This window comes from Anguilla rostrata, chromosome 5, assembly GCF_018555375.3.
Source record: "Anguilla rostrata isolate EN2019 chromosome 5, ASM1855537v3, whole genome shotgun sequence".
Lineage (NCBI taxonomy): Eukaryota > Metazoa > Chordata > Actinopteri > Anguilliformes > Anguillidae > Anguilla > Anguilla rostrata.
In genome coordinates, this window is record NC_057937.1 from 33,074,161 (window position 1) to 33,100,651 (window position 26,491).

Below are 26,491 nucleotides of genomic sequence, written 5' to 3' on the forward strand. Positions count from 1 at the left end.
TGTCAAATGAAACTAAATACTCATTTTGAGCTACAAAGTTTCCTCTATCTGAGAAATTAGGCCACAAAACAATGTACAGCGCTTCCTCTGACCACATTAAGTTCTCTCCCATTGGTTGGTTCTCCCAGAGCTTGCCGCTATTAAAACAAATGTAAATAGTGAGGAATCATGGCGGTATCAGTCAAAGGATTTCCTTGAGTGACCCTACCCAAAAGCAACAGTGTTCATCGCAGGCATGTAGCACAGCAGCATATGGTAATGTGGCTCTGGCACTTGGGCCTGTTCTTATCCCCCAATGCCCCATTGTTTTGTTCTACTAATGTAAGCTTGTAAGACTGTACGGCACTGTTTGATTCCCATGGCGGGGGAAGGGGCCAGAAGTCTCCCGCTGGTTTCCTCTTTCAGGCTCAGACGCTCTGAATACCTCATCGCTCTCTGATTTCTCCTTCTCCATCAAGTGATGTGTTTCAAGGAAGGGGGGTGGGGGGGACAGGGGGCAAAACACTCACAATTTCATGAGCCGTTCACACTTCTGAATCAAGGAAAAATTCTGCTGAAATCTAAGCTCATAGTCCTTGGAACAGCGGCTTTATTTTTCTACTTGGGACATTCAGACGAGAGGAGCAGTCGATGAGGGAAGTGGTTGATGGATGCGTACCCCCTTCCATCCATGAGGTGAGACAGAAGATGATTGCAGTGGTGGCTACATAGGGGACAGCAGTGGCTACTGGCCAACTTGAAGGCCTCTTCAAACACCTTCATTGGCCCTATTGTGGATTTGTCATTTCTTTAGAGCAGAGGTCTCGAGCTCCAATCCAGGAGGGCTACTGAAGTCTCTGCTGGTTTTTGCTTTTTGCTATCAGTCAACATCCAGGCCTTGGAGACAAGGTGTGCACTTAAGTGCAGGAACACGTTAAAAAATAGCAGACACAGCGGCCCTTGAGTTTGAGATCCCAGCTCTAGAGGACCGGTCAGTGAGCTTGGGGCTCCGACGATGGGGAAGCATCTGGTTTGATGGGAAACTGGGAGGGGAATTCAGAGAAACAAGCCCAAAGAGAGAAACAAGCCCTAGCCTTGGCCAAGAAGAAAGGGGAGTGAGGGGTAAGCCTGGATCAGCCTCTGCAGCATGGGGCCGAGGATCACCTGTAGGTCACTGACAGACTGGCACCAGCCAAGGCGTGAGCAGAGACCGAAGTCAGGTGCCCCCAAAGTTTTTTGCCTCCTCCTTCCCCCTCTTAATGCTTTTTCCTTGTTTTTTTTTATTTTTAATTTCCATGTTTTTTTATTCCGGTGATGTCTGAGGTTGGAGGTGGTGGAGCCCCAGCTGTGCTGTGCTGAGACGTGTTAGCTAGGCCATATTCTCCTACACTTATGCGTGTGCCCCTCTACCACCCTTTTACCTTGTCCACAGGGCCTTTTAACCCAACAGACATGCGTTTAAACAAGGGCTTTATGGAACACCTTCCTCATTTCATTAAGACAGGGGGCCATCTCTTCTGTGTGGAATTACCCACAATTCCTCAGTTTTCATAGGTATCTTTATATAGTAGAACCTCAGAAACACAGCCCTCAGAGTTATGGACCACCCAGCCAACCACATGTGGTTTTAAACGAGATGCAGCTAATTCAGTTATGCATTATCACTGATTAAAAAAAAGAATCAATCAAATTCCATATATCTACTACAAAAGAAATGTAAATGCTATTAAAATGAGACAAAGAGGCATGTCCTGGCACTGTTGTTCAGGAATGCCACATGGGAAAATCTACATTCCTAAATTTAAAATAAGTTTATAACAAAATGACAAAATATAAGGAAATGTATAATTTAGAAAGACATTGCGTAAGAAAAAAGGAATGCATGTTCTAATGAGATCCAATTACTGCTGGTTTGATTACTTGTTTAAGGTATATAGCTACAAAGTGAGACTATACTATGCAATCAGCTGACTGTAATGATACCAATCAGTAAAGGATACCATTGTTGATTTTTTATGTCACTTTATTATTATTATTTTTCTTCTATTAAGTGTTTCCATGGATAATTTGTGATAAGGATCTGAAATTCTTAAAGGGCAAGGGAAATAGATGACAGATAAATAAATTCAAGCGGACTAATTACCATTATTGATTTAACTCCCTGACCTTGCATCTTATCTGTTGTTTGTCTTATGATTTCCAAAAAGGTCTTCATCTGTATATGCAAGAAGGGAACTGTGACCTTCAACAGAGAGCAAAGGGCAAAGTTCAGCACTGTATATTTTATTAACTGACAGCAAATAAGCAGACCCTCTCAGTGAAGGGAAAAGGAAACTCCTGGGATTCCATTTGAGAACCATCTGCTAATATAGCCAATTGCCCTCCAACCGCCTGTTTATCAACCTGTAAAATTGTGTTAGACATGCAATTTCCCCTGGTCATGTGATCAAAGACCCAGAGCGGCTAGCAGTAACGCGAGGCAGGACTTTCTTTTTGCTCTCCTTCGCAGACTGCGGCCGACGGGGCGTGTCCTTTGTGGTCACATGGTCCGGGCATGCACAGGCCCCTCCCTTCGTGCTCATCAGAATTGCATGAGGCAGAGGAAGGAACCTTCTTCACGCCTGCCCTGGCTGAAATAAGGCGGCACAATGGGGCCCGTCACCTCTCTGCCTCTCCCCTCCCCCTCATTTGCATGCCAATGCGATTATCGGGCCGAGCTGTGTCGCCGCGGAGAGGCCGACAATGCGCCCGACAACAAGTTTATCTAAGCACAAAGAGAACTGCCGAAGAATGGAGAGCTTCGTCCCTCTCTCCTCCCGTCCAGGTTTAACATATTAAAACGTTCGCAGTCAGTGTGGGATGTGCCTGTTTGATTGACTGCTGGAAGCATTCATCGTAGAAAAAAAACTTGCAAACCTGAAATGAATATTTGTGGTGGTAATGTGGTGTTGGTCTTATACCGAGTGGTTTTAATGTTCAGATATTACATTACCTCTGCCTTATGCTTGAATACGTATGCTGAATTGCTTCTCTGAATATACTGTTTAAATGGATGATAAATTGTAACCTGTATCAATCACCCAGGATATGTTTAACCGAGCCAATAAATAGCGCATTAATGTAATAATTGTGACTCTGAATACTGGCAGCACACAGAAAGAGGGAGTTATTGTATCACTGTTCTTATTTTTAAGGGGAACATTTTTCATTTTAGAGTGATGAATTTGTTCTCAGTACACTGCAGATACGACACCATTTATATTTGTTCGACCAACAAAATTATATGCCAGTGTATTTGGACAGAAAACTGGAAGTGGGTGCAGCTTAAACCATAAGTTGTGTAAATGACAGAAAATTCCTATAATAGTTTAATGTATATTGGCATTGGAATTGTTGTGCTTCCAAAGCACCAAGCTCATGATTTACTACTGACATTAAATAAATAAATAAAATATTTTTTAAAAAGCTGTATTTTTTAACAACACTAACCTAGACATTCTTATCCTATGATTACCATTAATACACAACTACATTTAAAAAATATATATTTAACTGAGCTACTATGGTTTTAGCTGTTGGCTCACCACTGCAAGTGCTTTCGGAGCAGGTGCTATGCTAGCTGCTATTTCGCTAACAGTCAGCCCCCCCTCAACAATTTTTAATTAAGTTTGTTACATTTGGATGTTGACATGGTTTTCAGGTTCAGAGGTCATCCAAAATGGTTGCCTGCAGTTCTTGGTGTGCCACTGCAAATGGTTAATCCAATATATATCATAGTTTCTACCAGCCATCCATACATTTACTACTACAAAAGTTTGTTAACTTAGCTTTTCTCACAGTCTACTGCTATTATTTTAGCAGCTGTCTACACAAATGTAGCTAATTTAACTGTACCTGAATGTGAATAGGAGCCATCTTGAAGTCTTCTGGTCCTGGGTAAGTTTGACACTTGGCTGTAACTTGCTGCCCTTGTTTGTCAGTTTGTTTTTATATTTTAACCTATTTGATTATGAGGCCACTCTTTTTAGAGATAGTCAAAGGCTTGAACTTGATGATTATTGAATGTAGGCAAAACTCCATTCGGTTGTGTGTGTGTGTGGCATGCCCCTTAGCCTCCTACTAAGTAAAACCTAAAAAAGATACAAAGACATTGGAACTGTTTGGAACTGTGGAGTGGAGTCAAATGACAAATTACATTTTGAATCATTTATTAGAATGGTTAGTCGCATTACTCTTGCCCTTTTCAAGCATTGGCTAGAAATTATTTTCTAGTCAATGACAAGTAATTAAACAAGTTGTAAGCAGCATCTTATAAAACATAGATTTTTTCTACATTGGCCTTCAGAAGGATGCAGCATAATATGGTACAACATAATTACCTGCCCACAGCTGACAACTGCTAGCAAAAAAAGTCTACTCTCCATTAATTCTCAGAAATGTAAACATTACAAACTTGGGCATAGTTACTGTTATAAAGAAGGTAAAATGCGTGTACAGAAAAATTGGAAGCCATTAACCAAGAAAATTGCTGGAACAATATATATGGAACAAACCACAAAGTCAAAGCAAAGCTAAGAGGATGGTTCTTGGCAGGCCATAAAAGCATAGACACGCCACTGGTGAGGGGACATTGAAAGGTGATTAGTAGTGTGTGGATGCAAGGATGTGTTCTGACAACCCAGCTCAATTTAAACTGCTTCTTGCACTGTTAATTAATAAATGTACCTGTCAATGAGTCATAAAATGTGTAATGGCATGTTTTATTTTACACAAAAAAATTACTGTTGTGTTCTTTTCATTAAGCGGCTCGTTTGGAACTGGCTGATTTTAGAAATGTCCGACAGGCAATTATAGCGTGAGACACGTACTTTCTTTTCTTTTTTTTAATCATTGGCAAGTTGGCTTAATTCTGTTCAATGCTCTCTTATTGTGTGAATCACGAGTTCTTTTCTGAAGTGTCATGGGATTTCCATGACTTACCAACAAATGAACAAAAGAAAATCTTCTGCATTTTCAAATATGCATTCAGGTTTGGATACACCCCTAGATCATTCTGTTGTCGAACACTCGTGGAACATCTATAACGTTTGAACTTTCATTGAACCACACGTGGGTGATTGGCGTAATGAAATAAATATTTACTTTTTGGCAGAAATCAAATACGTGGCCAATTCAAAGGGATTATTAATGAACAGCCCTTTTATATTAGGTTATTTTTTTAATGCTGCAGCAAACTCGTGGGAAAGAACAGTATACAGCATTCTTCCAAGACCGGAATGACCTAAGAGAAACTAAGTGTAAAGATGGTAAAAGAGACTTCTAAATGCTTTCATATTGCTCAACACGAACGCGAGAGTTACACGGTGTTCATTATAGCTTGCACAGCATGCACTAACTGTCAGAGCAGACTGCGGTCCTTGTAATGTAATGATAAATAAGCCTACATGCAGACACTCGAAGCTTTGTTTCAGACCAAGCTAATGTTGACAGGACCGCGATCAAAGTTACGGAATGTATGAGTCACAGTCAATAAACCTTAGGGGCACATATCCACAATTACAAAACAAAAAGTCAAATTACAGCTTTCTTACTTAAGTCGAGTTGAGTTAGTTTATCAGTTCCTTGTTTGTTACAAGATAGTGTCAATCAAGAGGGGCCGCGATTTATTTGCCTGAAACGGAGCTGTTGTTTGCAGGAATTCTGAGGTTGAGGGCTTAACGTTTTCCTTCACCAACCAACCGGCGGCTGCGGGAGGAACTATCTCATGACTAAGTTGCTGATCTTATCTGGTGAGCAAACATTGATAACTATACAGTACCTGTCAGTGGGAGGCCTGAAGCTCAACTGGAACAATCCATTTAATGACTGCCGCTCGAGCTCAGAGCTGTATTTACAAATGATGTAATTACAGGCCAGCAAAGCAAAACAGGGACGCTCGCCGCCTTCACCAAGACACTCTCTAAAAGTGGGAGGGAGACCTAAGGTTTCCCCACGTAACACAAAAACGTGATGTTGTATTTATGTTTTCTGTGTTATAAATTATATCATTTGGAAGCTCTAGGTGTGTCTGCAAAACACAGCAAAAAATAAAATAAATTTAAAAATACTGTAAAAGCAGTATTAAACTGGTCAGGAGGCCTCAGCAACAACACAGCTGCTCCTTAGCACGCCCCCATCATATTAGCTCAAGTGCGAGAGAAAATGTGTCTTATTAGTTCACGCGCTGCAGCTAAATTCTGTGCTATAATGATAAGTAATGTACAAAGCTAAAAGAGTGTAAGGCCATGGACTCCCGACCCCTTCATACTTGCTTGTGAGGGGAGAAGGCTGTACTCTCTAGCTGGTGAAATGTGCTTGGTGTCTCTTTTCCCTGACCTTTGGGGTTGGCCTATAATGCTGAAGTTTGCCAGCTGAGTGCCCAGCGAAGCTCTCCACAGTCCCAACTCTCATTTTTCAGGTTTCGTGCATACACCTCACACTGAACCTGCACATGGTTTGTCGGACCAGATGTATAACATCCCACTTTCTTTCCTGTGCTTATTTATTTTATTTTTTTTAAACATCAGAGTTATTATTAACAGTAGGAAGTTGTTCGAACTGCGAACCGGGGAGCTTATAGCGGTATAATTACGGAAAAGCAACACCGGGAAACGTGATGCACATGCGGCAAGAAGGAAACGACGAATGAAAGAATAATAATAATCGGGAGATGCTTAGCTTTGTCAGGCGGGAGAAAACAAGGGGAGCTGGGCCCGGCTTCAAAAGATCCATTTCCATAATTGCCCCGTAACTGCGGCTAAATAAATCTGAGGGGGCCGAGAGAGGCGCAGTCTTTCAGACGGGCGAGCGATAAAAGCGACGGGGCCGCCCAGCCCTCCCCGGCCCCTCCGCGTCCCACTTGTTGCCTTTCTGAGTCAGTGAATGCGCTCCCTTCTCTAACCTCTCCCAACAATAGCCATGAAATCAGCGCCCTCCTGTCGCTGCTAGCTCCGACTCTAGAGAATGTCAGTCTCTCCTACCCTTTGCCCCTGCAAGCTCGAAACGGTCGAAACTTAACCCTAAGCCCACCTTCTCACAAATTTGTTTTCTGGGCAGTCTTCCCTTTACAAAATATTACCCAGTTTCTGAAAAGTTTCTCAAATCTGTTGTTTGTTTTTTTTAAGTAAATTGGATGAGCACTGTGCGCTCTACTTTTAAATTAGAAACGGAGTCCATATTTGATGCATCTCCCGCGATTAACACCGCTCTGAGGCGGCAGGTCCACGTGCGGACCCGGCCCTCTCTCATATTTGATTTCCAGCTATCTCTGACGTACGGTGTTTGTGGAGCGGGCGGGGGACCGCGTCCCTTCCAGCGATTTTGGGAGTGGACTACCAGCGGTGCCTGCTAACAGGATTAGCGGGTCTGACAAAGGGACCTGACAGTTTCAAAGCTGGGACCCACACTACAATGGGTATGGCATTGTGATTCCAGAGGCTGAGACTGACAGTGGTGGTGGTGGTGGGAGGGAGGGTTTGGAGGGAGGGAGGGTTAGGATTTGTTGACCAAGACATGAGATGAAAACATGAGCTGGGCCTCTTTATTTTGGCCACCATCACCTTTCAGGGGGGACACTTTCTTTTCCAATGGAACCTCTTCTGTTTATTTACTCTTTACTTCCTTTATCTGGTTGCTGACGGCTCCATTTGAGGCTGATGGAAAAGTGCATGGAGTTGTCCGTCCGTCCTCTCCAGGAGAATGGACGCCCTCTGTCTCCTCGAGAAGACAGATTTTGGTTTAATTGGTTTCATGCTCCTCTAAGCGCTCAAAAGAAACAATTTAGAAATGCTTTCAGCAGGGTGAGGCAATGCACGTCCATCTTGCACCATTTGATGGTGGAAGTGAATGGCACGTAAAATAAATAAATGTGATTGAGAGTTGAGAACTGTATTTGTTGGGTGCAAATAGGACTGTTTCAAGGATATTTTGGAAATCCTTAGGTCTGTTTCTCTCTCTCTTAGTCTCTCTCTCTTTCAGGAGACAGCCCCTAACCCTAAACCTTGTCAAACTTAAGCACTCCTCAACAGAAAACAACAATGTGCCATTATGTATAAGCTACCTGCAGCTCATGAACATTATAATAATTAGCTGACATCTTATTTTCCCAGCCTGTTCATACTTTTGGAAAAGATAAATGCATTGAAAAAACTAAATGTGTGCTTCTTAACAAAGTTTGGATTAGTCTTAAAAGTAATATGTAAACTGCCTTAAGACCCACCTCTTCAGATGGCATTATGGTTCACCTGACAACTTTAGCTATGCTCTACTTTTCTTTTTGTAATTCCATTTGGGATAATAATGAAGGTATAGCTGTGTAAAGATAGGTTGGCTGTATAGTGGTATTTACTTTTGTTTGCAATAATAACTGTTACTTGTTTGGCTAAGTTTACAAATTGATTATAAATGTGCCTTGTTCTTACACACTTTTGTATTTATGCAATTATCACGCTCTCAATTTCAGCAAGTCGCTCTGGATAAGTGCAACCACTATGTGAATGTAATGGTTGTTACTTAAATCACAAAGCACCAAATGAATAATGTACCATTGTTTAGAAATTATCTGAAAGACTAAACTGTTTACACATTTTAGTATACACCTATAATTGATATTTACCCTTCAATAACAGTACAACTCATTAACTGTTTTATCCTTAAATGCCAGGCTTGATTATCAGTACATTCTGTTAAAATAAAAACTGTGAATAATAATCTTGAGTATGAAAATGTAACAATTACAGTAATTATTGTTGTTATTTTAAGTTATTTCCCACAGTACCATTTAACCAATTAAACACTATTTTAAATAATACCACCATTCTGGTTAATTGGCTGATTGCAATGTTGCTAAAAACCAACACATACAATTATGTGCGGCTCTTGTGTCCAAATGTATAATCTTTCTGCATATTGATATCATGTGTGCTAACTGTATATAGTTTCCTCCCTACCAGTGAGATACTGGCAGTGAAGTTCACTGATTTTACTATGGATGGCTCCTGCAGTCCTACACAGTAGTGTTGATTCCTAAGGCTGACTTGTTTCATCATGAGGAGTAGCACAACACTGCACAAAACTTCAGTGAATTTTTTATTCATGTATTTTTTTGGTGAAATACTACTTTGCCGAACCAAACCAAAACATTTGCAGGCAACACAAAGACATGATAAAGGTAGATGTTGGCCTTCCTTTGATAAGTCATCTCATATATTCTGTAAGCAGTACTTGTTAGCAGGTGTTAATTAGGAAGTAATGAGAGAAGTGTCCTTTGTAAGTATTTTTGTGGCCATGTAGAGTTGGATGGCGGAAGCCTAGGCTCCCACTGTCACTGTGTGTCCGCCCTGGTTCCACTTGTGTAACAGGAATACTCCTCCGGCTAAAAGAGGCAGGCTGGAACTAGACAGACTTAGAATGTGCAGACTTCTCACAGAACAGAATGGGAGGAGGGCTGAGACAGAGGAACTGGGGGTGATGAAGTTGTGTGTGTGTGTGTGTGTGTGCGCGCGTTTGTGCGAGCGTGCGTGCGAGCGAGCGAGTGCCTGTGTGCGGACAGGGAGTGTACGTGTTTAAAAAAATGTTAGCCTGCACCTTTAATGTTCGACTGTGTGAATGCATGTGTCTTTCCCCCCACCCATAAGCATATTCAAAGCATATTTGCTCCAGCATATGTGAATGGCTCGGTCTGGGCATTTAGCATTTCTGTGACCAAAGAAATAATGGCAGAGTCAGTGTTGCTATTGCCCATTGGCCACAAGGATATCCACTTAACGTGTGAATACAAGAATGACACACAGTGTCCTGCTGGAAGTGTAGCTCTGAGGGAAATGTTGGCCAATGTCTTCCATTTGTTGAATACAAAAAGACGCCTGTTGGACACGTACAGTTACAAGGGCAGCTGTGATTACTTTTTTCATAAGCAAACGTTTTTAGTAATTTCAGGCAATCATCCTGCTTACTGCAAACTTGCACTATCCCATTATGCAGCTTTTGAAATTTATCCATGACATTCAGACTTTCTCCTGATAATTCCAGATACTAATAAGTAATTTTATTTTGTACATTCAGGCTTTTACAGATAATTCCAGATAATAATGAAATTTTCAGAATAAAAGTCTAAAAAAAATCTATAGGCTTACCCCGTACAAAAAATAACTGCCGTTCAACTGTAGTTGTAATGATAGTAATCACTGCAGTATTGCTGCAGTATTATGCAATATTTTGGACACACTTGTTTTTATTGCAGCATTACTGCAGTTATAATGCAGTTTCACCATTTCTTGTGCAGTACTCATGAAGCAGAACTCTTTTGTACTGCAATTTAACTGCATTTTATTTCAGTTAAACTACAGTATAACTTTGCAGTAGCTCCAGTAATTTTTATTTGGACTCTATTTCGAATTAGATATCCATCATATATATTTGCTTTTCTAAAGAAAAATATTGCTACATATGTGAAATATTTTGACCGTTTTTAAAAATGTGTTTTAAATTCATTGTGGGGTCCCACTGATTTTATCCTATGGGTATAGAGTGTATTTGTTCTGAAAAATTGTTTGCAGTTTCCATATTTACAATAACTATATTTTGTTAAATATTCAACTTATGGTAGTGGCTTGTGTTTTATTATTTTACTCGATTATATTTAGCTCTATGACTGATTTTTCATGTTACTTAATACGAGCAGAACATTAACCGACTTGGAAGCAAATTTAGTATGAGCGACGCGTACACTGGAGTGTCTCGTAATAAACGCTTAAGTCAGACGGGCATCGGTAATGAGAGGGTCACTCTCGTGCTGTGGTATTTCCTCTGCCTGAGCTGGCCTTACGCTTCCGAGAGAAAACTGGTACAAAAACAGAAAGATGATGACATCAATCATTGTCAGAGATGGACGCTGTGATTTATGAATATGCATAATGGGCGCTCAGTTAGATGGAGGGCTTGCAGGGAAGATAATTGATTAGACAGGAAGGCAGCTTGGAGAGCGGAGCTGGGAAAGGCTAGCCTTTTTGCTGGAATACAATGCCCCAGTCCAATTCTCCCAGCAAAGTCCCTATGTGGTGCCTCGACGTGCATACACGCTGAAAACCGAGGCAGTGACATGTATTCGGTCGCTCTGCGGGTCGCTCTGCTTACGCTTCCTTCCACGTCGCGTCATGTTGTAACAACATTTAGCCTGACTTATCCTGCCTTTTCCTTAAACGGGTGAATAAAAAAGATCTTCTAAGCCTCCTTATTTTTTTATTTTTTTGACTTTTCCAAGCCGGGCTTCCATCCGAATGTTCAGGTTGCGGTCAGAGCGTTTTAATAATCTTGGAGTTTGAAAAGACTAATAAGCCACCTGTGTGCGTTACGAGCACTTGAAAAATAAACGCCTCTCACTGAGTTATTTGTATTTAATTTTGTAGGCTGTAGCCTATTATCAGCCTTAGAAGGTAAAGCTGAGTATGGCGTCAACTATTTTGACACTTTATAACTTGAACAGATTCGGAAGTGGAACCGTTTTAGATAAAATGATTTACTTCCACGAAATAATATTGGAGTTTTTTTTAATTTCTTTTTTAAAGCAAAAAGACAGTTCAGCTCTCTATCACAGCCGAACTAAATATTACTCTACACAAACGAAACCTTTACATATGTAAGTCATCAGGCTATATTGATACCTTTTGCACGAAGGCCTACATATAAACCTGCATTATTTCGCAGTAAACTTGTATTAATTTAACAACGGAAGATGTAACTGGTGGCATTCTTAATTTCGCAGTTAACCTATTACCAAAAGCCTTCACATGAGTTTACTTGCAGTGTTCAATGGTTCAATGTACCGGAGTTTTCATTCGGCCTATTCCTGCAGGACTCGCCAAACTCGCACAATACATTTCCAAGTGTGACTTTAACTAATATTGAATCATATTATGTTATCAAATGTTATATAATGATTAAAATAATGGTTTAATAGTTTTGTGAAAAGAGTTCACAAGGTAGGCCTGTGCAAGTTTATTATGCGCTAGAAATTAATTCAATAATTCAGAGCAAGTCTTAACACTACATAATCTGTATTCAGCATCTGTTTAAAAATTGGTTGTCTTGGTTCATTTACTGTTTTCATTTAATAGTACCATCACTAAAATAGATTTAATTTACTGACTAAACGTCTATATACAATGTAATATTTTTGTAATTGATAAAATACTACTGTATAGTATTTTACCAATTAAATATGGACTAGTGCATACAAATAATGCCGCTGTATTAAATTGCTATAATAATGCAAATATAATTTAAATAATATCATTATCAACAGCATCTGATTTTTATTAATAAATATTTTTTAAAATCCAGTTAAACTGAACTTTCCCCCAGAATAGGCCAACTGCTGGCCTGAGACTCCAGAGACTCAAGCATTTAATGTGGCTCATGAACAAAATGCACCTGTAGAGGGCGCTCCAACTCCAACCATGTGCAAACTTTCCAGACCGACTAACAAAGCTGCTGATATGCAAATCATCTTAGAGGCGGAAAGCAAACATAAATAAATTATATCACAATGTTTTGGAGGCATATGGAAAGCGGTGCAGAATCAATGTCTGATTATAATTCATACTAAATTTTTAAAGAGCTAAATCACAAATTTAATATGAACATTATGATTATGCAAACTATTGTAGAAAGCTACATTTAACCTCTCAGCCAAGAACATTTCACACGTGAAATAACCTATATTCCCCCAGATCATCGAATTGTTTCGCAAAAAATAAATAAATAAATGGTAAAAGCCAACAATTTCATTCCAGTGGGTTTCTGTAATACACGCCTTATTGATGATTTCATAACCACATTCAAATCCGAACAAAGCACGACGATTACAGATAATAATACTCAATTGACACCAAGCCTTTAATTTGAAAATAATTCAAATATACCTTAGTAGCCTATATTTGATAATAAGAAAACAACTTTAAGGAAGACCACTTCACTTCAAAGAACTTAACGTCTTCCGTTTGAACGCTTGAAAAAGCAATAGTATTCAGATTATTGTTAACCGTTTTATTTATTCCTGCTATTTTAACCCACGTCCCAGAAAAGAAACATAGGCTACTATTTGATAAAGATGCAACAATTCATTTATTAGCCAAAATATATACTTTCTTGTACAATTTGGTTCACGACTATTTACATTTTCTTGACCCTATATACAAAAATTATTGAACACCAAATCCTCACGGAACTTACAAAAAGAAAACCTCACAGAGTACAGTTTCATACAATATTACATTATCAGTTTTACACAGGACATGCTTACAAGGTAAGTATACAGAAATATTTATTATATTTTACATTCCTCAGAACAGATGAAAATAAAAATGACAACAGAAAGACTATGAAGACGAGAGAGCCGAGAGAACCATTGCTGCTTCTAGTTGGTTCTGAGGCCTGCAAAGACACGGGAGAATGAAATAAAACTGATGAGAATATTTGCCTAAATGAGGGACACGTGAAAACCAATGTTTCAAATTGTGGAGAAAATATTTGAGAATTGATTTATAAGTTCATGTGTGTGAAAAAGCCCATTGCCACACGAATAACGGAGATGCTATTATGTAGCCCACGGTACTGATGCCGTAAATTAACCAGTGCATTTCCGAGGCCTTAGTAAATTGAGAGGCAATGATGTTTCTTTTCTTTCTTTCTTTCTTTTTTTTTTTTCCAGAACCAACTAAATAAAATTAGATCATTTTGACACTCCGCATGGAAACTGGTTAAGGAGAATTCAAACTCAAGCACGCCAAAAATTATATAACAGACTCTTACCGTCTTTGAACAGGGTGGAAGGCTGTTTTTAACAACTTTTTCTCTGATTCCAAGGCACTAGATCGTTCTGAAATAATAATACAACAAAACATTACTTTGCTTTCTTTGCTATGTGAATGCCTAACATAGATAAGTGTTTTCCAGGAATCGTAAATCTTAACACGTTTAATGCATCCAGCATTTACTCCACAGAAATAAATGTTAACGTATTCTTAACTGCCTATATTAACGTCAATGACGCCTGGCGGTTTCGAGCAACAGTAGGCCTACTCATGATTCATGCTTCACCGTCACGGTATTTCTTTCTGAAAGCCAATGGTTTATTTTTATTTTTGAAAATGAACAAATCATCAACAAGGTTTTCACAATTTGCTCACAGCCTTTATTATATAGCCTAGGTTATTAATTGATCTGGTATATCGCTTGCGTGGACGGTTATAAAATTTACCCTGTACAGGCCTTGTAGTCGGCCTGGACAATAGCCTACTAATCATAACATATTTTCTCAGTTTACCATATTCGTATACGACTTGTAATTTTCTTTCAGAAAGATAATATGATTCCAGTTGAGCTTGCCTACAGACCTTTCATAACAAACACAGGCATTATGCCTGTAAACGAAGCGTTCCGGTGTAAAACAAACAGAAATCCAAATCGGGAGCGGAGCTGGTAACCTACGAAAAGCAATATTCACTTCATACGGCAAGTACCTGTTACGGATGATTCTGAATTGTGACTTTTCTCCTCTGCCTGCCTGGCGTACATCGCAAGGCTGTTCGCCGAAGCCTGACTGGCCAGTCCGAGGTAATGGCTTGAGTTTAGTAAAGCAAGTTGATGGGCTGAAAAGCTTCTGTTTGTCCAGTTTTGAAGTTTTCCAACAGGGCATGAGAGAAGTCTGTGAGGGGCGATTAGCGTTTGTGCCGCCGTCCCAGCTGAGTTTCCATTAATTAATGGCGACTTTCTGGGACTGTCCGGTGTAGTTGCCGTCTCAGCCAAAGACCAGATCTTTGGCTTTTGGGCCGGGGCCGCGCTATTGTCTGAGGATGGGGAGTTGATGGATACGGCGTTCAGTTTAAGTTGTTCTCCGTTCGGCTGTGTCGCTTTGATTTCCAAAGAATGTTGGTGGAAGTGCTCATGTTTGACTCCCCGAATGTCCTTGTTTTCTTTTACCACCGTTTTTAGAAACCTCTGGTCGGACCCTTGTAAGTCCTCATAGCCATCTGAAACTTCCGAGTCGCTCCTAACATCAAGTTTCAAATCAGCAGGTATATCGTCCTGATCATCCAAATCGTCCTTATTTTCAATATTTTCAGTGTCGATGTTTTCCAGATCAATCTCTTCGTCGTCATCCCTCTTGTCTCCCTCATCTCCTTCGTGATCACTGCTATAGACGTTTCCCTCTTCATCCGTTCGACTTCTGGGGGTCCAGGTCATCTTGTTCTCCTTCTTTAGCCTTCTTCTGGCATTGGCAAACCAGGTGGAAACTTGAGTGAGGGTCATTTTGGTTATTATGGCCAGCATGATTTTCTCACCCTTTGTCGGGTAAGGATTTTTTCTGTGCTCACTCAACCAGGCCTTAAGAGTGCTGGTACTTTCCCTGGTGGCGTTTTTGGGTCTGGACGGGTCACCAAACTGGTATTGCCCGTAGGGATAAAAAGCGGGGTGGTGATGAGCAAATCCTGGGTGTTGAACGCCCGGGTTGTCTTTCAGCTCGTATTGAGCTCCCTAGACAAGCAAAAACAGACAGATAAATTTCAGTTGCAGAGGATTTATTTAATTTATTCATTTTTATTTACCGAGTTTTACTGTAGTCTATGTGCGAGCACAGGCTGATTTTAACAAAGCAAATAGGCTCATGTGTATCACAGTGGAAACAAGCTACAACAGACTAAACATGCGTAATGCTTTTATTGGTTTGTTTATAGAATTACGACAAATATGCTAGTAGTGCACGGTGGGTGGGTGGGGGGGGGGTCTTTTTCGGCTATTTCCCGACTGAGAGCACTGCAGCCGTCTAACTTTTATTCAGGTTTCACAGTTGCATCATAGTCTATTAATGCCCACCGGCCTACACTTTTAAGATAAGGCCTATATATTTTTTCACAAAAAAAAAAAAATACAACGACATATGTAGAACTTCATTATGCCTATGTTTTAGTAGTAAAGTAGCTGTGTGTGATTACAAATATTAGCCTACTACATTTGACGAAAGACGGTTAGATTCAATTAAACCATCATGGCAAATTATGACCCAAAGATCCGAAGACAAATTGAGCCTCTTATTTTGTCAACATTACAGAATTCCTTTTTATACAAATACAAATGTACAAAGATTTTGCAAACGTATGTAAGTTTATATAATTATGCTTTCCTGTTATGCTCTAAAGTTTAACGTTAAAATATCAGCTACACCAATTCGTTGGCGAAGTTCGAACGCATAAGAAATCTAAGTAGTTAAGGTTAACCCCATTTTCATTGTATCGTTTTCCCTTTTGTAATAATTACGCTAGTAATGTAAGATACATAGGCTGTTTAATTCATAATACAAAAACATGCATCGTTGCACAACTGTTCTCGTAAACTTTTAAACTTTAGTGTCGGCTATAGATTGAAATTGCGCATTTTAAGACTTTTTATGTAAATTAATGGATAAAAAAACACTTACCAGTTGATTGAAAATTGATAGATCATTTGAATAAGGAAGGAAAGCTCCATATCCCTGTGCGGCGGCAAATGGGGATCCATACATAGTGGACAGAACATTGGAAAGTGTCCCAGTCGGGCTGAGCTCTGTCCCGGCTCGAGCGCTGCCAATCCCCTGGCGCTCGGTTGGGTATATCGGTCGGATGTACTGATATCCCAGCTGCGGGAAAGACATTGTTGTAGAAAAAAGGTTTCTGTAGTCACAAAACGCGTGGAATCGCCCTCGTGGTACGTGCTACGATATCCACTTTACAATGAGTACGATAAACTCTAAGGGAAGTATATGTTTCTTCATACAGAGCGGCTGTAAGCGATCCTATTGCGCTTCCCTCTCTCACTTTCCTATTGATCTGAATAGACTAAGGTCAGGTCCTTACAGATTGCCTTAGATTATTGGGACTCTTTGCTCTGATTGACATTTCTAGTCGTTCTGACGCCCCTCCTATTTCTGAAGTCCCAGTCCACATGCGCTCTCGCTCTCTCTCTCTCTCGCTCTCTCTCTCTCTCTCTCTCTCTCTCTCTCAGTGTCTGTATTTCCTACAGAACAGTGTACTGACGTCGCGATCCCTTATTTGAATGGGTTTCAAATCTCATTTTATGACTCGCCAATCATTGCGTTTGTTATTTGTTCGCTCCGGCCCTGCCCCGTTTGCCGTTCTAATTCTCTATTTGTGGTCATCTGCGCAGACGATGAATATTTCAGTATCGCACAGTGATTAACTCCAGAGTATCTGACGTCTTCCCTCTGCTAAATTACAAACATCCCACGTGTGTGCTTCGACTTCGTGTACCCCGCTGTTAATCGCCGACACTTGCGACGGCATTTCATGGGTGTTTAGAGGAAGCTGATCGCGTCATTGTTAATTGACATGTTGTGCGCTCAACTAGTGGGCAGATCAGAGCCTATTAACAGATATAATGTCAGACAACAAGCTGTGACAAGTCATAATTTGGTACCAGAGAGAAAGAATAAAAAAGAAACAATGGTTATAATAAACGTAGAACGCAACAAACTAAATTTAATATTCAGTAAATGTATTGTGAAAACACCCACAATAATTAAGACGGAATCGCGTTACCTCATTTATGTGAAAGTTGATGTTTAGGTAATAATGATATCTTCAACGTTTGATTTGGCTATTATTATTATTATTACTATTATTATTATTATTATTATTAGTAGTAGTAGTAGTGATACTAGTAGTAGCCAATTATAGTATAGGGTATTCTATTTAGTCGTTCGGATGTTTTAACATATTTATAAAAAGACACGATTTATATATTGTTACAATACAGAATTTTTTATATTATTATTTCAGTATAAACTGGTTTATTTATAAATCTTCATTTCCAGGAAAGAGCCAGACGATTAACCTGACAGAAACCGCGTGGATGAAGCTCATAAAACCATTCTTTTATTGTAAATAATACGGATAAAACAAAGCAAGACGATACGAATTGAAATTCTCGGAATCAATATATTAAGATATGGCAGAAACATCTATAATCGTATTACATCCAATCTTTGTAGCATTATAGGTCTGATAATCGTTTACAAAACAAGAGCAAACTTTACAAATTGGATGCCTTCAGTTTATGTGGAACATATAATGCAGGCTGAAACAATACTTACGACGAGATTAATTCTCAACTATTTAATTTAGGCTTTAATTATCATATCGAGTTTAAATCTTTAATCTTCTTTTCAATTGATTATTATCACTATTTCACAACGATGACAGCATATATTTAATTATTAATATTGTCTAAATTGTAGTCCAAATATACAAATAAATGTAAAATTCCGGTGTTGCTGTTCAGCGATTTGACATTTAGACTGGTAACATCGACAACCAAACGAGGGATTATGGGATTATTAATCACCAGGTTGCCTGGTATAAAATGTACCGAATAGTAATCGCTACATTGCAGTCAGTAACAAAGAGACGCTGATGCAGCGATGCTTATACGAAGTAAGCATGCCTGAAGAAGCACACGTTAAATTGTAGCTATACATTTGTTAATTGGACCAAGTAGCACGTTTACTGAGTAACACAGAAGAAACAACAGTTTAAGTAAATCTACATAGGCCTATTAAAATACACGGATTAACTTGATATGTCTCAGTAAGAAACAACGATATCCAATGTGAGGTTGGCTAGATCGGTCCTGCCTTTCGCGTAGGATAGTAAAAAGGGTAGAACTGAATGAGTTGTGCCAGGTCGCCTGGAGTGTGTGGGTGAATGGCAGAGGCGGGTATGTCTTGCAAATTGCTGTCCGCTCCACAGCGCTTCGAGTTTGGATTGACACGTGTCTGATCCTCAGGACCTGTCAGGGCCCCAAGGTCCATGTGATTTATTACCCCGGTCAAACGCACAAGCACTAACTTCGCACTTTCACACAGGACCGAGAAACTGGCACAGTCATAAACACATTAAGACTGATCTCTATCTTATAGCACCCAACAGATCACACGTGACTGAAACATTAAAGTAGCTATACAAAACATAATATCAATGAACCGAGGCAACGACGAAAATATTCATTTATATTTCCAGGTTACCTTTTTATTACAGCAACAATAACAGTAACATACAAACCAGTCTATGTTAACGTAGTCTAATGACTTTACTGCTAATTAAACTTACGTATTTATCTATTATGCACAATAGATATATTTCAGTAACTGCATATAACCTTTCTATATCAAGAGACACTGAGGTCTATATCTAATTCTGTAATTAAAAGCTGCATGACATTTTCAGTGATTAAGTTTGTTTCATGAAAATACGCATAATAAAACGATTAACCCTCAACCAGGCAAACCGTCCACATAAGCAAAAACAAACGCGTTTAATTCCTTATCCGTTTATGAACCAAGAAAATGGTAACAGCACATACTATACCTAATGATGACAGAAGCGCAAGAAAGAATAGATGAAAGGCTTTCGAACACAGGCTGTTGTTTTTACACATTTGAATATTTAATATAATTCCACAGTAACACAAAACAATTTGCACAGTCCTTATCACACATGAAATCGATTTTAAAAGCCTTCTGAAGAAAATCTGTTAATTGCGATTGCAGCGCATTTGAAAAGAAAATAGGCCTACTATTAATGACCTGTGATGTTTTGAGTTGTTGAATAGAGAGAGAGAGAGAGAGAGCATGTGAACTGGGACTTTAGAAGTAAGAGTTGCCTAAACCTCCTTTCTTAACTTCTTTGACAAACTGTTTTTATTTTCAGATTCTTGAAGGGAGAAGGGAGACTTTAATAAAATCTTTCAGTTTGTGGAGTTTGTTTTGAAATCTTGGGGTTTTGCATCTCAGGTTTCATTCGCGAAATGGGGAAACTTTTGCAAAGGTTACGAGACTGGAGTGATTTATAGCTATTCACATTTTTCATTCCATTGAAAAAGCCAGAGAAAGTCTTACCTTGATTTAATAATCATACTTACGGGTCAACTGTACACACAGGCTGTGTTAACATAAATAGCCTGACCGTGGCAATGGGACGACCACTCAGTTGCAGCAAAATTGAAAACATCAGTAGCCTATAGATAGCAGCCGTGACTAATGTAGAATGCTGTAACGTTTCTGATGTTTGAAGAGGAAAAAACGTTTTTGTTTGAACAGGAACATATTTTCGAGCAATGATAGCCGGTCCTTTTAACTAAAAGCGTGTCCTTTCCAGTTGAATTACATTAAATGAAATATGGTAATGAATCTTGGAGTATGAGTATAATCCAATAATTTAAGATCTAAATAATTAGTAAATAAACTGTAGCCAGAGCCAGAGGCAAATTAACCAGGAGCACATTCTTATTCCAACAAGAGATTTATTATTTGTATTTTACTAGCCTAAGTTGGAGACAGGCCCATATAATTACAATTAGACCGACTTTTTAGACATTTTAGACATCAATCAGATAAGGTCAATGTCTTAAATTAATGTTAATTTTGGTCTATATGTTTGACCGGGTCTTCATGCACATTGCCGTATGAAACAGGTGAAATTAGTTCATAAAATATCACGCTTCACTGACACAAGGGGACGTATCACATAGTAGAATTGTAGTATGGGCTCGCTCAATTTACACTTAGAAATAGATCGTTTATTAGTTTATTATTCTCCACACATCTCAAATCTTATAATTAAATATAGCGTATGTGGCCTTACAGTAGGTACGCAGCAGTAAGTAGTGCAGGGGCATTTGTCCTTGCTATTTGTGGACCTTATGGGCAGGTTTCACTGATTATATTTATTTTTTTATTTATTTATTTATTCTGGAAGTGAAGCATGGGGGATGTGGCGGATTGCCAATGGTCGGTGAATTATTTAAATGAACTGTTTATAATCGTTTCATTGATCCTTAATTTCTACTTTAAATCTGAAGTCATTAAAAAATAAATAACATTTTAATCAAAATGACCTCATGGACTCAGACTAATAAGGCTATATTAACGGATTGACGCATGCATCCAGGACTTTGTACACACCTACAATCGCCAGTAGATACAGAATACTTAGTCCTTATGAGCTACTGTTGTTGTTAGACGGCTTCTACACACGTCTGTGTTAATTTCTTTGGGGAGTTACCATCGACTGGCTTGGCAGATGTTTAAAGTAGAAAGTAGCTTTAAAAAGGAACCCATAAAGGGAGAATTTGTGGTTAAATTGCGGAGCTGCCGGGAGCCACGAGCAGTAATTGATTTGGAAGGTCAGAGCGCCCGGTGTCAAATGGCCTTCTCCCCGCACTCTCTTCGCTCCTTTGGTAAATATTATGCGGTCCATCCTGAGGGGTTCTGGGGTGTTTTATTGGCGGCCACGGGTCTGATTATTTCACCATTATTTACCCACATCTATGTAGTTGGTGGAATTCGGGGTCCACTGGATGGTCTTGCTTAAAAAACGATCGTCCAGGGGATTTTCTTTTCCGCTTTCTTCCCCAGACCATACAAATGCCTCTGGGACACGCTAATTAATCAATGTAAACAGAGTTGAGCACAACACGATTATTCGCCCCTCTGTTTTAACATGCTGGTCTTATTCTGGAATCTGTTGACCTCCAAATTCCGTAGAAAAGTAGCACTTTACTGACAAATGCAGTCTTGTGTATGCGAGTAATAAAAAGTAACGTAAATAACGGAATATAATAATAATAATAATAATAATAATAATAATAATAATAATAATAATAATAATAACAATAATAATGTTCGGATACCACTAGTAATAGTACTCTATATGGCGTTTTAATTTGAATTTTTAGCGTACAATATATTTGTTGTAGGAGGAATGGTTATAAACTAGTTCAGTGAATGTGTCCCCTTTTTCTGTACAGAAATTGCAATCGCAGCAGTTAACGTAAGCCAAACAATTCTATTTGAGCCCCTCTTGTTGCATACTCAGTGATCATTTGGCAGAGTGTGTTTCTAAATTTAATGCTGCATTCCTTTCATGCATCGCTCGTCTACCTCACTTCCAATGGCGGGTGCCCTTATATCAATAACAAACAGACATTGATTTTATGGTAAAGTCACTTTGGAATAGGAATGAGTAACTCTGGGCGTGCTATCACTGTATTACACGAGAATGGCCCACCTAACAAGATGGACATTGATTCAGCATTATAGATGATCAATAATGAAATAAGTATCTTCGGGGCCAAATTAAAATGCAAACTGGCTTAACGCTGCCAACTGCTAAGTGATAGGGCTAATTCGGCTAGCGGGAGGTGGGGGAGGGGACATAGGCCTACTTGAATTAAGGCTGCTTAACTCTTCTGTGCATGTTGCACTCTCGCGAACAAATTGTGGCATGTGCAATAAAGATAAACCAGTGCGTGGATAATTGACACTTTCGTTGAAGAGTCTGGCCCGAGCTAGACTCATATATGCTATGTCCTAGAAATAGAATTATACGACTCCTGTAACACTATGGAGTGCTGCACAAAAGTAAATCTGAAGGTTTTATTGGAGGATTGCAATGACATGGATACTTGGTATCTGACTGGTATAGCGTTGGCTGCTGATCAGCGCTCATAAATAGTTAATTGTTCTCTTTCAGTAGAGGTCAGCTCCAGTGCCACAGCTGTTTAATTATATCAGCAGCTAACAGCAAACACATGAATACATTTTATTCAAGGTTTTAGAAGTTATTTTCAATAGCTAAATTGAACATATGCTACTCAGACGTCCGTTAATAATCAAATATATTGAATAGCTAAATACGTTTTTGAACTTTAGCTATTCAGAATTCTTGCCATATGATTCTAAAGCAGAAAACATGATCGATAGGCTGTGTTCTTTTAGTTTCAAATGTGACTGTTCAAAATTCAGGTTTGTGTGTGTTTGTGTTTGCATGTACATGCGTGCATGTGTGTGTTGTTGTTTTCAGTGACCTGAACATATTTAACTGACTATATGTCCAGTTTAGTTCACATAGGCCTAAATGATATGTTTTGCAATTAGACTCTAGATCTTATTTGATCAAATATCAGTTTTTTTGTTTTTGCTTCCCAATCCAGTTTACACAAAAATACGGTTGCAAAACTTTAAGTGCTTTGTTAGTTCTGCATAGGCTAAAAGTTTAATGTTACACACATCACAATTTCAGCTGTATGGTATATAGATGATGTCAGGGCTTTGTACAAGGAAGGGCCCTTATTGCTTTTCACACAGCCACCATGTCTCTGAGACATAATTCATTTTCAATCTACACAAGATATATTTTTACAAAATCAGGATTCTTCTAAAACACAATACTGTATATACTGTGTATACCGTCTGCTTCCCACGGAAAAGGTCCTGCCCAATTCAATCACTTCTGATATATAACCACATTGTAAAGTGATAAAACACTGATGTATTAATAGTTTAATAGTGACCCTTTGTGTTTTTTGGCTAATAATAATAATAATAATAATAATGCCTTTTAAAATATACTAAATACATTTAGTAAATAAACCTAAATAAATGTAATATCCTTTGATATCATTGACAACCTGTGTATACCCTTACACAAACCACACCCTCGGCCTCGCCGAGCATCCAGACAGGTGAGGTCAAAGGTGGAGGCAATACATTTTTAATGAGAACTGAGCCTCCCTTGCAAAGTGCTCTTGTTGTATATAGCGAGATCAGGGGTGCTTTTTCACAGTGGTGCTGGTAACTCAGATCACTGCCAGTTTCTCCAAAGTAGAGCAAACTTTTTTAAGATTCGTGTTTGATAGAGCCAAGGAAAATATCCGTTTCCTGAATGTCGATACAGTGTATGGTTGTTATGGCGATTCCCACGGAGACCAGATAGCTCTCGCTCCACCAATCAAAGGCTAGTGTGCTCTCCTGGGGCCCCCTGCAGGACCTGGGTCCATTCAATAATAATAATAATAATAATAATAATAATAATAATAATGGTGCTACTACAACTACTACTACTACTACTAATAATAATAATAAACTTGTAAATGCTGCTGAACATATGTGTGTAATGCATACAATACATCCAGCATTCAAATGACAATTACAAATCATAGATTATAAATTCCAAATTACATTACATTACATTACAGGCATTTAGCAGACGCTCTTATCCAGAGCGACTTACACAACTTTTTACATAGCACTTTACATTGTATCCATTTATACAGCTGGATATATACTGAAGCAATGCAGGTTAAGTACCTTGCTCAAGGGTACAACGGCAGTGTCCTTACCCGGGAATCGAACCTGCGACCTTTCGGTTACAAGCGCAGTTCCTTACCCACTGTGCCACACTCCGTCCCTAATTACTATAATTCTTTTCTCTACTGCGGAGTGAATTTAATTCATTTTTAAAGTTTAATTGCAACTTCATAAAACACGTATTGCTGTTCTTAAAGAATATTTGCTCATTCTCAGTGTGCTTTTTGGTGTAACTTTGATATAAGAATCAAGGCTCTCAGTTATGTCTGTCATAGCCTATGTGGCCAGTAGGGACAGCGATGTTTTCAAAGCAGGGTTTAATCTTTTTTTTTTTTTTTTTTTTTACAGCCACGGCTTCATTGACTGTTATGTGTACTGACACCCAGCCAATAGTCACTGTTTATTAAGTCAGTGACAGTTGGCGATTCAGTATATCCATGCTCTGAGGTCAGAAAGAGTCGAGGAAACCATCACTTATACCTTAGCATGGCGTCTTTTAAAAAGCCTTTGTTCAATTTGTTTGCAACTCCAGTTAAGTAGTGAAACATGAAAGAGTGTCATGTTCCCCTGGGTTTTGTTGCATAATAATAATAATACAATGTTCACGATTAATACGCAAACAAATTAGTTAGAAAAATGGCCATGGTGTGAAATTCCAGTTATGTTTTGAATGTCCCCTTTTTCATTTATGAAGTGCTTAAGAAAGTTTTTAGGATTCTTCTAAAACACAATACTGTATATACTGTGTATACCGTCTGCTTCCCACGGAAAAGATCCTGCCCAATTCAATCACTTCTGATATATAACCACATTGTAAAGTGATAAAACACTGATGTATTAATAGTTTAATAGTGACCCTTTGTGTTTTCTGGCTAATAATAATAATAATAATAATAATGCCTTTTAAAATATACTAAATACATTTAGTAAATAAACCTAAATAAATGTAATATCCTTTGATATCATTGACAACCTGTTTATACCCTTACACAAACCACACCCTCGGCCTCACCGAGCATCCAGACAGGTGAGGTCAAAGGTGGAGGCAATACATTTTTAATGAGAACTGAGCCTCCGTTGCAAAGTGCTCTTGTTATATATAGCGAGATCAGGGGTGCTTTTTCACAGTGGTGCTGGTAACTCAGATCACTGCCAGTTTCTCCAAAGTAGAGCAAACTTTTTTAAGATTCGTGTTTGATAGAGCCAAGGAAAATATCCGTTTCCTGAATGTCGATACAGTGTATGGTTGTTCTGGCGATTCCCACGGAGACCAGATAGCTCTCGCTCCACCAATCAAAGGCTAGTGTGCTCTCCTGGGGCCCCCTGCAGGACCTGGGTCCATTCAATAATAATAATAATAATAATAATAATAATAATAATAATGGTGCTACTACAACTACTACTACTACTACTAATAATAATAATAAACTTGTAAATGCTGCTGAACATATGTGTGTAATGCATACAATACATACAGCATTCAAATGACAATTATAAATCATGGATTATAAATTCCAAATTACTATAATTCTTTTCTCTACTGCGGAGTGAATTTAATTCATTTTTAAAGTCTAATTGCAACTTCATAAAACACGTATTGCTGTTCTTAAAGAATATTTGCTCATTCTCAGTGTGCTTTTTGGTGTAAGTTTGATATAAGAATCAAGGCTCTCAGTTATGTCTGTCATAGCCTATGTGGCCAGTAGGGACAGCGATGTTTTCAAAGCAGGGTTTAATCTTCTTTTTTTTTTTTTTTTACAGCCACGGCTTCATTGACTGTTATGTGTACTGACACCCAGCCAATAGTCACTGTTTATTAAGTCAGTGACAGTTGGTGATTCAGTATATCCATGCTCTGAGGTCAGAAAGAGTCGAGGAAACCATCACTTATACCTTAGCATGGCGTCTTTTAAAAAGCCTTTGTTCAATTTGTTTGCAACTCCAGTTAAGTAGTGAAACATGAAAGAGTGTCATGTTCCCCTGGGTTTTGTTGCATAATAATAATAATACAATGTTCACGATTAATAAGCAAACAAATAAGTTAGAAAAATGGCCATGGTGTGAAATTCCAGTTATGTTTTGAATGTCCCCTTTTTCATTTATGAAGTGCTTAAGAAAGTTTTAACTAAAACCTGAAAATAACTGTTTCCGAACTCTGAAAAAATATATGAATGAATGGGAAACTGGCTCAGAATATTCATCGTCAGAATCATTATTGGTATATAAGTAATAAAGATAACAATCCTAATAAAAGGATATTGTTTTATTAACTAT

The 26,491-nt window shown here is 38.8% G+C and overlaps 1 protein-coding gene and 1 long non-coding RNA gene across 2 annotated transcripts in view; one reads left to right on the forward strand and one right to left on the reverse strand.

The window, feature by feature from the left end:
* The first annotated feature begins 3,687 nt into the window (after positions 1-3,687).
* Positions 3,688-26,491, forward strand: part of LOC135255081 (uncharacterized) — an 84,072-nt gene continuing 61,268 nt past the window's right edge. Inside the window, exon 1 of the long non-coding RNA XR_010330073.1 lies at positions 3,688-3,915. This is a non-coding gene — a long non-coding RNA (uncharacterized LOC135255081). The remainder of the gene's footprint in view (positions 3,916-26,491) is intronic.
* On the reverse strand, positions 13,117-17,014 carry LOC135255080 (iroquois-class homeodomain protein irx-3-like). The gene is made up of 4 exons (XM_064335822.1): positions 16,493-17,014; positions 14,538-15,552; positions 13,828-13,894; positions 13,117-13,449 (listed from the first exon to the last, which is right to left on the reverse strand). The coding sequence occupies exons 1-4, from the start codon at positions 16,703-16,705 to the stop codon at positions 13,395-13,397; spliced, it is 1,350 nt and encodes a 449-aa protein (XP_064191892.1). The 5' UTR covers positions 16,706-17,014; the 3' UTR covers positions 13,117-13,394.